General features: G+C 37.4%; 1 protein-coding gene across 1 annotated transcript; it reads right to left on the bottom strand.

Moving 5' to 3' along the window:
• Positions 1 to 1,424: 1,424 nt before the first annotated feature.
• On the bottom strand, positions 1,425 to 12,621 carry LOC121420874 (sialin-like). Its single transcript, XM_041615485.1, has 11 exons — positions 12,341 to 12,621; positions 10,552 to 10,926; positions 9,823 to 10,037; positions 8,783 to 9,019; positions 8,157 to 8,244; positions 7,461 to 7,556; positions 6,507 to 6,628; positions 4,564 to 4,719; positions 3,503 to 3,635; positions 2,605 to 2,846; positions 1,425 to 2,179 (listed from the first exon to the last, which is right to left on the bottom strand). The coding sequence occupies exons 2-11, from the start codon at positions 10,751 to 10,753 to the stop codon at positions 1,988 to 1,990; spliced, it is 1,683 nt and encodes a 560-aa protein (XP_041471419.1). The 5' UTR covers positions 10,754 to 10,926; positions 12,341 to 12,621; the 3' UTR covers positions 1,425 to 1,987.
• Positions 12,622 to 13,143: the final 522 nt, after the last annotated feature.

The following is a 13,143-nucleotide window of genomic DNA, read 5'->3' as shown; positions in this document are numbered from 1 at the left end:
TTTCCCCCTTCTCATTTGCTCATGCTGTCATGCTCGTCATGTTCATGTTCTCCCGGTATTTTTTTCTTATCCTCCCTCCCTATTTGTATCTGCTTAATCACGTAAACGATATGGATTTCGACATTACAAGTTAGCACCTTTGCTTTTCTTAACGGCTCCACCCACTTCCCTCTGTCACGCTCTTCTTGAAAGACTTGTTACTATTACCGGTTTTGTGCTTCTCGTCACGTTATACAGTGATGTAAATCGTGTGAATAAGCGTGCAATCTCACAATATATATTGTTGGTATTTACATTTGTGGCGTCATGATGCATACTTCTACAATACTATTCAAAATTGTTTACTTGGTGTGATCTATATATTGGGGTAAAGAATAAGGCAATCGTATATGTTACTGTAAGCAATCAACGAATTGAATATACAGTGTATTATTTTACCTCAAGTTATGCCATGGTAACCTTAAAATAGTCTTTCACCATTATCAGAAAGACTATGACGTCACAAGGGTTAATTCGTGTATACTGCCTAACGTGTTAAAATCACGGTTGATATCATCTTTGTGTGTAGTATTATGCTTACACATTTGCATTAATGCTCGTATATAATTGTATTATTGCAAACGTACAATTATTTATTATTGACTTGATATGAACCATCACATTTACCACAGTGTCTTAAAATTTAGTATAGGAACATTTCATCTTGCCATCTCGCTTTAAAGAACGCTGTGTGTTATTTTAAAAGTAGGTATAAGGGAAACATTGAAACATAATTGAAAAATTGTGTTCTTAAAAGTTCTGAGACCTTTATGTTATTTTTATTTATTATTTTAACAGAATGCACCCGTTTACATAGAACTACACATGGTATATAGAATTCGGAATGCAAATGTAGATAGAATGTTGTAACTTGTATCGAATTTATATTACCACAGGGTTCATGTTAGATTAGTAAGTAGACTAAGAAACATGTGTACCAAACAAAATGATTAACTTGACATAGAAGGGGATACTTATGTATTTGGTATACGAATTCAAGATAACTTGACGTTAAAATGTGCAATGCTAACAATAATTAACTAATTTACTATGACGTATAAACCTGCTGGGTTATTATATGAAGCAATAAAATATAGATTAATTTACACAGAATTCCTTCGTTTGCGTAATAATTTATCCAAGAGACTTTTGATGTGTTTTGTGACTTGGGACTTGTCTCTCTACTTTCTCCCCTCTCTTGTCTTTGGCTCTTTTTCTCTCTCCCATTCGCTCTCCTCCTCTATCCCATAGACACTTCTGATTTCTCACAATCGCACACTTTCTTGAATCGCAATACCCTTCCTTGATTCAGTAACACGATGCACACCAAAATCCTATAAACAACACTTTAAAATGACTTGTAACCATGAAGACCGTTTTAAACATTCGTTTTATGCAAAATATTATTTATTCATGCATTCCGGTTTTTTCTTAAGTTTCATAACATTCGCTTATTCTCGTTATTTCAACCCGTTAGGAACACACTGGAATAAACCCATTGCCTATACAGGAACGTTGCGTACAAAGTCTATGGGAATCACGAAATTTAGTTGTCAATGGGTAAAGACATACTTGAGCGAATTAAGCCCGTAGATAAACATTCACTTATACTTCTACTCTTTGCAATCCTCAATGAGTAAAAATCGGGTAATAAGAAAGTGTCGATGTCAGGTTTGTAGCCTCTAAAATGTCGATTTCTTGGATCAATTCAAGCACACATCCTGTGTAACATTACACAAAGAACACGAAGCAGTACTGTAGTCATATCAATTAAAATAATACATTAATTGACATCTCTAATGTGTCCTTATAACAAGAAAACTAACAAAAGTGTAGTCATAAAAAAGACAACTAAATCACACATCTGCAGCACGTTGTAGTCTCCCCTTTTCAAATATGCAGCTTTATACTTTTAGTAGACTCCCCCCCCATCAAGTGGGTCCTGAGTTTAAGACTCAGACTCGTCGACGTTTTCATTTTTTATCAAGCTTGCCGATTCATCAATCACTGTATATGGTTGGTAGTCCTGTATGGCCCAATATTGAAGTTCCACTGTGCCGAAGATGAGAAAAGTCAAGCCGCCGAAGCAATAGATACCGGCGATGGTCCACATCACCTTCTGCCATCCTGTAATATCGGTCTGGGTAAGAGAACGTTTATACAAGAGGAGGGTGAGAGGAAAAATGAAAAGAGAGGGGGGTAGGGAGGGATTGAGATGGAGAAGAATGGAAGAGAGAGAGAGGATGCATGATCACAGCAATTTACACTCTTCTTATAATTCGGCACGTTGGCATGGTTGGCATCATGGGCTGATAAAGTATATCCCACGTGACTTTTATTCCCTTTCTGACACAAACCAAATAAAACCAAGTTTTCATTCCACAGTATTAATATTGGCTTTCTGCAAAAAAGTCACTCTAAAAACAAATGAATACATAAATCCCCTTGAATTTCAGAATTTGTCATTTTGCATACAAATTCCACCCTGTCTCCCACATTTCAAGCTGATCAGAAATCTGCAACTAATAAGAACTACCTAGGTATTGATTGAGATTTGTCTCAAACCTGTATTTCTGTAAGAACGCCGACAATGTATGGTCCAACGATGCCCCCCAGTGTACCGGCCGTGTTCATCATCCCCATGGCAAAACCAGCAAAGGGTCCGGCGATGTCGAGTAAGGCCACGAAATGACCAGAGAAAGAAACACCAACCCCGCCCATGGCAAGGGTCACAAACGTCACGGATAGGGCAGTGTTGCACCGCGAAAAACCAGCAAGGATAAGAAAGAGGGCACCCGACCCGAAACCTAAATGGTAATAAATATTGTATGAAAAATGCACGAATCTTAGAGAGAAGTATGCCAAGACATTACATTAATTTATTAGAAATAATTTCCCTGTGTTACTGTAGCGCTACTAAGGACCGATGACACTCTAAACAATACAGTGACAATTGAATGTTTTCCAGACCAGGGGTCCGTTGCAGAAAGAGTTGCGTTTAAACGCAAGTAAAAAAATCAATCGCAAGTCCCAAATGCGCGCTGTTGATTGGTTGAAAACTAAGTTGCGCTTGATTTTTAGAGTTGCGATTGATTGCAACTCTTTCTGCAACGGGCCCCAGACGGGGTAGTGTTGATGATGTTCTTATATGGTTTTGGTGGTGTTTTATTTAATGAATCAGCTGATATTATTATTTTTTTTCCCTTTTTTGAAATATTTTTATTAGGTTTTCATGATTTTGAACAGCTGAAATTATTGATAGATTCTGACCCTATGAGTTTCTACTCAGAACATGTAGGCATTCATGTAAAATTGTTGTTTGGTTAGGGGTGACACATAAACTATTATACCGAAAACAATGCGTCATTAATTCGTACGCTGCCAGAAAACAAAACAAAACAAGAATGTCCGATTCATTTAGTTTGCAAAGAAAGATTCAGAGCAACAGACACAGTATGCTTACCTATAAATGACATAAGTTTCCTCGTTGCCTTTTTAGAGAGTATCTTCCGAGAGACGAGGCCATCAGATATATAACTGGTGAGCAACATGGTGAAAAATTGAAGGACGTAAGGAAGAGCCGAATATACACCTGCCTTTCATGTGAAATAAAATTACAATAACAAACAAAACCATTTATGCTTTAACATGTACTTGTCATATATGGCAACAAGTGTATCCTGAAAATGCGACACAAAACGGCTGAATGTTTAAAATGACATTAACAAAGTTAAACTTACACTGATCTCTCTGACCAACCAGGATAATTCAAAGCATTAATAATGATAATTTCACTGGTCGTAATTTGACTTGTAGGTTCAGTGAAAACCTGATATAAACATTGTTTGCACCCCTAGCTCCCTCTTTCTTTTCGCTCTTATAATATTTCTCTCTTACACACATTCACAACCCTCACACACACACTCACTCACACACCCTCACCCCACAAAAATGTACACAAACCTTGACATACACCGTCACACACCCATACCAATACAACCCACATACACCAACTTTTTGACACACCCACACATAACATAACAAAACTGGGAAATCCCGTTTAGGGGATCCTTCTGTTCTGCATCGTTGCCAATACTTTGTGGATGAAACCGCCTACAAAAGGTATTGTGGCTTAGCGGATAAGTCTCTTGACTCTAAAACGCAAGATTCAGGGTTCAATAATCCTATGTAAATTTTGTAATTGACTTTGATTTGTTATAACAACAGAATTAACGAAAAAAGATCCGGGGGTTTCCAAACCAAGCGCAGCACTCGCATTATCTGGCAAGGCGTTTATCTACATTTGCCACTTTCTACCTAGGAGTTGTAAATGGGTACCCAGAAGAAAGGAATTCCTTGAACGCTCGAGCGCCCGATCAGGCAGTCAGAGTAGCCGTGATAAAGCAGTGGTAATATTATACAGCGCTTATAAACATTGATTAAATGTTGCATAGTCTACTAATATTTCATTAATGGTCACTATTCATCAACTTATACAACGCATGGACAACACTGAAAACTTACCAGTTCTAGGGAAACCTGAAGCCCTTCACTGAAGTACAGTGGTAGGTTGACGAGGAGGGTAAATATCCCAAGTGTGTGCGGGAAATGGGTGAATACTTGGCACCACATAGGAGGGGACCTGATGATGTGTTTCCAAGGCACGGATGGTCTTTGTGTCTAGGGATAAAAAGAAAAGAATGGTAACTGTGCACGAAGGTGAGCTCTGGTTTGGTTCAATAGTAATATGTAAAAATAGAAGTAGTAGTAGTAGAAGTAGAAAAAGTAGTTGTAGTAGTAGTAGTAGTAGTAGAAGTAGAAAAAGTAGTAGTGAAAGAAGAAGAAGTACAAGTAGCAGCAGCCGTAGGAGGATAAGTATTTTAGTATTAGTAGTATTATAGTAGTAATAATAGTAGTAGTAGTAGCAATAATATTATTAGTATTAGTATTAGTAGTAGTAGTAGTAGTAGTAGTAGTAGTAGTATAGAAGTATAAAAAGTCGTTGTTCTTGTAGAAGTAATAGTTGCTATTGTTCTTGTTGTAGCAGTCATGAGAGTAGTAGTTATCGTAGTAGTAGTAGGATTAGCAGTAGCAGTAGTAGTAGTTGTTGATGTAGTAGTAGAATAGTAGTTGTTGTTAGAGTAGTAGTTGTCGTAGTAATATTAGTAGTAGTAGAAGTAGTAGTAGTAGTAGTAGTAGTAGTAGTAGTGGTAGTTGTAAAATTACTCTTACAAACTCGAAATGCACTAGCCCAGGGATTCTCAAATAGCGGCGCGCGCGCCACTTGTGGCGCACCGAGCCTTGCGGAGTGGCGCGTGGGAGCCGGTATGAAAAAATGGGAAAAAATATGTATGTAGAATTGATATTTGATGATAATTTTACACAAAGGGGGAAAACAAGTCAGTTTTCCTTTAAACTTCATTGATTTTATTTTTATTTATTCTAACGTTATGGTTTTTATATGCTTGGTGTATGGATTCATGTGCGACTGTCAATAGTAAGTATGTGCATCACGATAAACATGTAGGTAGGCCTATACAATCACGTTTGCAACTATTTTTAGGGCTCGTAATTTCGCATTTCCAGATTATACCAATGAACATTGATGGAATAGCTCAGATGCAGCATTCGAAATGATGACAATGAATACATAATTTAATATTCTTATACTTGACAAGCCATGCTTTTAATCAACAGCTTGGACTCCTGGCAAAGCACATCATATCGGAAAAAGTGGTGACATATACAGATATAAAATAAAGTTCTTAATTTGCATATTAGTGTGGCATCACGAAAAGTAGTCGGGTAAGTTTTAACCAACAAATAATTTTCACAGAATTAAGGAGCTTTGGACGTATTGAAAAACAAAAACTTTGTTTCCAAAGCTGATTATTTAAAATCCAAGGTTGTGAAAGAAAAATGCTGCAATTAAGGTATTGCCTGCTGTGATATGCGCATGCCCTCGTGAACTAGCAGTATCACTGGTATGTTATGAAAAGTCACTGATCATTTGAAAAATAATTGTGTTGTTTGTTTGCATTTGTATTTCTTGTATTGATATTAATTAGATCCTTTATTGGCCATTTAAAAAGCCTCATATTCCAAAGCTTCCAGGTGCTCCGCCCCTCGAGCCCACCAAGGGCACTTGCTGGCCCTCAGCAATATTTCGCTCGATAGCGCTAGTGAAGCAGTACAGATCTACCAGAAATGTGGAGTTTTAATAAAAGTAATTGAGAATGACTGCACTAGCCCCTCCTTATGCCATATTACTAAACAGTCGCTCGTAATCATATACGTTGGATAGTGTGTCAAGGATACCCGGATCTTAAGACCTGTCAAGGACCTGGTTTAGGACCTGTCAAGGGAATATCTACTTTTAACACTTAACATGAAGAGAGAATCCTGCATAATTTATACAATTTAATTTGTATGATTGTATGAGCACGGTTAAATGATGTGTGACCTACGTTAGAATGTCTAAGACCATCTTCGAGATATGCACGCTCTTCTGGGGATATCCAGGGATGTTCTCGTGGTGAACTGTAGGCAGCGAAAATCCATAACAAGAACCAAAGACATCCTATTGAACCTGTAAGATGTCATGAATTTTTTTTCAGTCAACACAGTCATCAATGCGCACACATCCCATCAATGTACATGTACATTGAACACCTGTAGACCGAAGGCCACTCAAGGGTTCATCTAACAAACGAAGATTTGTTAGACTAATAAGCGGTTGTTGAGTCAAAATGCATCACTTAAAAGGTTTAACGGGTGAAAGTTCGACTCGCCTCTACTTTTGCTGTACCTGGTTAGACCAAACCAGGGGGGTGTTTCACAAAGATTTAAGTATGACTTAGAGTCGCACTTAAATGTCTGGTTGCGCACAGTATAAAAGGCATGACAGCATTGGTCAGATCATGCCAAGAGGACGCGCACTACTGCGTATTGATCAATAAGATTGCGCGTTGCATATCATGTACGCGTCGACATTTAAGTGCGACCTAAGTCATACTTAAATCTTTGTGAAACACCCCCCAGTACATGTACATCCAAGACTGTGAACCTTATTCATTCAGTTGAAAACAGACGAACATTATTCCAGAAGGTATGTTTGGTGAAAGATCAACAAATACCCATCGCGAGCAAACCATTTTCTTATATGTGTTTTTCCTTTCTAAAATGGTAATGAATTTCTTAGATACAGATACATGTGCATATATAATTTTGCTAATACATCATTGCATACTTTTCCCATCAAACGAGGCCATCGGCATCTGTTTTCAGATCTTGTGTCAGTAAAAATCTCTACAGATGCGTTATCATTTTAACGTACAGCTTCCATTTTTAGAATTGAAACAACCATTCATTTTCAATAGGTCACCGTATTCCTTTTGAAAAATAAAGTAGTTATCACGAACCGAATATGTAGAATGGAAGAGGCCATCCACCTATCACGTTGAGTTTGATGAGATATCCTGTTAATGCATTACCCATCACATTTCCAAAGTTGAAACCTGAGCAGTTGGAAAAGAAACAAAATAGAAAAACTCAAACAATATTTTATCAATGAAAGCGGGGAAAATTAAAACCTTTCGGAATAGAAGATCGGTGATTCATAATGCTTAACTTAGAGTGTAAAACTCGTATTTTACTATTTAAATATTTGGTTTGAGATCGCACGTTTTAATTCAATGGGTAATAAGTCAAAGAGTGTTATCATTATTGTGCGTGTATCTGTTTAAGCTGTCTGAATATTAAAAGAAAATCTTAATTTTCTTCTAACAATAAGAATATATTGACATCTACCTTAGATCCAATATTTCCTATTGCTAGTACGCTGTTCTTGGAGATGATGTGACATAACCATACCAATATGGACAAACTTGCAATAGGAAGATGAGTGAGTACAGATAGAACGTATTACTGATAGAATAATACAAGATGAAGATGAGGTGAGTGGCGTCGATGTCGACGACAACGATAAAGGTTGTGGATAATAGTAAATAGTGAGATGGTCTGCATACCATCGCGACAAAGGACATTTTTACTTAACTTCACTAGCATAATAAAGTAAAGAAATTCAAAGTATATGAAACTTTAAGGGTGACTTTTACCTACAAAACCGATGACGCTAAGACGGCTTCTCTCTTCCGGGTGTGCCCATTTAGACCACATGGCAAGCATACTAGGGAAAGAGACACCCTGAAAAATGAATCACATCGGATGCAACATGGTAATTGAAATGGTGCAAATGGCGCTGGTTTTCTTAAGTAAGCATGACAATCCGGATCAAGCAGGAAACATCAAAGGACCAATGATCACCTACTAGAGCATTTTTGTTTAAAGAACCTAATGAGGTTCTTATACTGGTTAAAGAAACGTTAGAAACGACCTGTTGTCCCTGGATCATAGACATGGCTTTTGTTTTTCAGAAATTGCTGTCATGTCCAACTATTATTCAACAGATGAAATTTCTCTTTAAAAATGAAGAATATGAAAAGATCTGACCACTTGTCGGACGAAAAATGTTGATGACATTCTCTTCTGGAGTCCGTTTCCTATACAAATATTTATCATGACTATGACAAGTACAATGGAAACAGAATGTATTTGGCTGTTGACCCCCCCCCCCCCCCTTTTTTTTAGACAAATTCGCTCCCCGTACAGGCCTGACTCCGGGTCCTTGTCGGTCAGTCCTTTATGAAAAGGACCCCAGGTCCATGGTTTTACTGATCCTTACCTCACCGAGACCACTGAAGAATCGTGTGACGAAATACCACTCCGTTCCAGCATAAGCTGCCACAGGTCCTAGGAGAGTACAAACACTCGATAACAGAAATCCAGAACCGAGGATCCATTTCATACCAAACTTGTCGGACAGCCAGCCGCCTGGGAGTTGGGTGAAGATGTACCCGTAAAAGAAGCCCGCGAGGATCAGCTCTTGAGTCTGAGCATCCCAAAGGAAATCACCGGATCTCTGCAAAATGTTACCATCATATACATAATCCGGGTAAAAATACATCATACTCAGGTGAAATCTGGATTCACCTAAACATGCTAAATTAACCTTTCACACTTAGGCATACCATTCGTGTGATCGGATAATACTACACAATTAATATCAAGCAGTTATATCCTATGTTTCCTTGGTGGATTAGTTCTTGTGCTATCTTGGGCATATTTGTTCATTTTCATATACTGATGAATATTAAATTCTAAGTTTTAATTAACCGGTACACTTCCTATAAACATCACTTCAGCAGAGTGTCCTACCCCCCCCCCCCTTCGGCAGAATTTGAATGAACTGTTTTTTTTTTTCGTTTATGTGGGCTTTCTTAGGCCAATGCAGGTTGTCAGCCAATTCTGGACGAGAAAATCGTACCGTTGGTGACCTCTGATATTTTTTTGCGGGTTGATACAATATTTTAACAAGTAAGTCTTTGACCTTTTTTTGGGGGGGTGTCAGAAAATTTTGCCCATGAGTATGTCGAGCATAATGAGGTTGTCACGTAGATGATGTAGTCTGCAGGCACAGACCCTGTTGAAACTTTGATCAGCACGTGCGTCTCCACGCAAAGACTAGCTCATAGAGGGACTTCAGTACACAAGGCGTAGGTAGGCTGCACATTCAGACCCTTGACTCGAGTGAAGGGTTTGTACAGCAGTCTATAGATGATGGGGACGCGTCCTTGCTGTCAAAGGCCACTTTACGTTAATTATTTCAGGGATGTATTTCATCCTTCAAGAATATTACAAAAGTAGCAAAGTAATAAAGCTAACCGTCTGTTCAGTACTGGAGTTTGCTGTTGGAGAAGCTGCGCAGGTCTCTATGCCTTGCTGACTCTCGTTCCCGATTTGATCGTCGTGTGTGACGTAGGACTCATTCACCATTGCAACCATGGCAACGCTTACGTTTTGCCGCATCGCGCAGACGGCAGTCATCCCAAGGAATATTAATATTGCCATCTGATGGCGAACTTGGATGAAACCGGGAACTTCAGGGATTAAAAAGACAAACGTGGAAGTCAGCTTGAAATACCAAATTAATTCCAATAATTATAGATAAGTGAAAACCAAATAGTGGGAGCACCCTACGATTTCTCAGGTTGAAGGGGAAAGGGAGAAAATATAAAGAGGAAGAAAAGGAAAGAGACAAGATTGTCTAAAAAGATGTGTTACCAAGAATACCCACGTTCTTCAAGATGAACATACGATGTTATCTTTAAGTCGTCTTCCCCCCCCCCAAAAAAAAAAAAAATCGAGATACCTCTGCACCACTCCCGATTCTATCCATTGTCCTCTCGGTAATCGCCCACCATCCCTTATTACACGTCTTAGGATTATTTTTCCTTCCTTTCCCCCTCTGTCATAAATCATTCCCCATATTATACATATATGATTAGAAAATAAGCCCTCTTCCAATATTAAAACATAAATATATCATGCATGTATTCAAAATTAGAGACTGATTATATAAAATTTATCAGGCCAATATCAGAATTCACTCACTGTTCTTCCTGGATGGTACCAATAGTGGTTTCGTCTCCTGACGACTGCCTTCAAGACGTAAAGAACCATACTGCATGGTTTTTAAGTCATCCCTCTGTTTAGCCATTGCCTCTGATATCGAGGGATATCGTGACGGAATGGACATCGAGTTCGACGTTGACATGGACTCATCCGTGATCTGCTCCCCGTAACTCTTGGTCATATCGTATTTCGGTATTGTTTTTAATCCTGAAGAAATACGCAATTTTTCGACTCCAAATTTCAAATGATGCAAATGATGTAAATCATGTATTCAGAGTGCGGTTTAAATCACATTATCATTGTCATTGAAATAGAAAATATAAAGTGGGTAGGTTGCCTGCAGACCAGATTCTCCTGGTGGTATAGAAGATACACAGGAAAACTCTGTTTGAATTTTTATACAACTATGTTTACTACATGACACAGTAGGTGTTTAACAGCTTAACAGTTGTTTAACAATTTAAACAACCATGCTTAAAGACTTATTCCAAGCTGATGATGTGATTGGAAAAGATTAAGAAAAATCAGACAATCAAAACACTGAACACTTGATCATAATCGGACAATGAATAACAAAGTTATGGCATGTGAAATATTTGCATTATTCCGGGGAACAGTTCAAGGCATGTCCTCATGAATATTCAATACGCAAACAGATGTTTTATCCCTACTTGTTCTTTTTTGTTTTGATATATAAAATTAAATTTATTCAAACATTTTCCTTCAAGAACCAAAAATATTGGAATAACAACCGATTACGTGCATTAGATATTGCTGCAGCTTATTTCATTACAAGGGAGACATATCATTCACACATGTATATGAAAAATTAAACAATGAAGATTTCATGTAATAACGTAGCAAAAAGGAAGATGGGAATATGACATCATTAGCCCATCAAATGAATATTAATGATGACGTGCATATTACTCTTTTTACAATAAATTGCTAAACTTGAAAAATCATAACTCCGCTATTTGTTACCAGATACTTATCAAATTTTCAGCATTTTGCTCTGTAAATTTTACTCTATTTATTCAGATATCAACATTTTCAGTCCGGAACATCCCTTTAAGTTATTAAGAATTAACAAATTTGTTATCTAAACTGTTTAAACAACAACGGTACGGTTCTTATAGTAAACGGCAGTGAATAAAATTCTAAACAACATGTTCACTCTGTAATGTAAAGTATGAATGCAATAAGAAAAGCAAAAGGTGTGCTATTGACACCCATAGTCAAGATAGTCGTGATAGTTTGAGGCCGATATTTGACTGACCTACATGACAAAGAGTACTGATCTTTCGTGTATGCCAGCTTTATTGATTCAACATCAATGCCGTCTGGTGCATATATACCTCAGGTGTCACGGTCATGATGGTCAAATATATTCCGATATTTAAAATGCAAAATACAATGCGAATGTAACCTTATTGAAAATATAACGATTCAAGGGGTTAATACTACTCTCTGTTACTTCATACTAAGTTGCCGTCCCAAAAAGCTCAAGCTTTTGTTTTTATTCGATGGAAAGAGTAAAGTTGCTGCAATATATATATATATATATATATATATACACCTATGTTCCCTCGACATGGTATTCAAACATCGTAAAATCGGTTTTTTGTTGTTAAAAAAATGGACAACAGATATTTCCTGATTCCAAAAGTTTTTGAATGTCTAAATAACTGAATTAACTTGTTTGCAATGAATAAACATGTATTTTGGACTCTTTCTACCTCGATGCTTCTTCGCTTCGCGTACATACAAACTTTGTTAAAATAGCTGATTCATCTGAGAGCGAGATCTATATGTTGGTAGTCTTGAGAATTTGTGGTAGGTCCCTGTCCACGGAACGAAATGCTTCCATGACTCTGCTTAAAGAGGTGTCTCCCATCCCCGCTAGGGTACTAATTCGAAGTACTTGGAGATATTTCCAAAAAGTCCTATATAGTCTATCCTGTCTTCAACCAAACAATGACAATGCCAATTAAAACTTTTGTGACGTTGGATCTGCTATCAACAAGGTAAGGGTCATCTCGGTCACAGTAAAACGAGACTGATCAATATCAGCAATGACTTCTGCAGCGTAGAAATCAAACAATCCAAAGTACAAATGCTCTACTTCAATTGAATGTGTACTAGGATTTGCGAAATTCATACCACCTGCTGAGTTACCTTTTTTCATGACGTCACTAACTTTGCTCATAAATGTTTCGTTCAGTCATGTTCTTGTAGGATCAATTGTTAATTATCATCGTCTATAGATAATCATATTGGATAAGACGACTCCACCCCTCCAAATGAAATTTATATTAATATCCATGAATATACAAAATGCAGTAGCCTTATAAAAGTTTACAACGAAAAGATATTAAATGCAAAAACCTTTCCACACTTGAAACCGAATATAATATTCATATATACAGTGCGTATCAAAAAAAGTTTACACTTCGAAAAAATCCTGTAAAATCATACATTTGTAATATCCTGAATATTTTTCCACATTTTAACATTGGTACCGATCGATTTAAGCAAATGGCGATATAACTGTTGAAAAATATTTTCGCT

Source organism: Lytechinus variegatus, chromosome 1 (genome assembly GCF_018143015.1).
Source record: "Lytechinus variegatus isolate NC3 chromosome 1, Lvar_3.0, whole genome shotgun sequence".
NCBI classification, from domain to species: Eukaryota; Metazoa; Echinodermata; class Echinoidea; order Temnopleuroida; family Toxopneustidae; genus Lytechinus; species Lytechinus variegatus.
This window is presented reverse-complemented; position numbering and strand designations above follow the sequence as displayed.

Excerpts from the sequence above, each read along its gene's own strand:
- LOC121420874 (XM_041615485.1), bottom strand. The coding sequence starts at position 10,753 with ATGACCAAGAGTTACGGGGAGCAGATCACGGATGAGTCCATGTCAACG. Across the intron at positions 6,629-7,460 it reads TCTTCCATTCTACATATTCG|GTTCAATAGGATGTCTTTGG; the intron begins GTTCGTGATAAC and ends GACATCTTACAG. Across the intron at positions 2,847-3,502 it reads GAAACTTATGTCATTTATAG|GTTTCGGGTCGGGTGCCCTC; the intron begins GTAAGCATACTG and ends ATTACCATTTAG.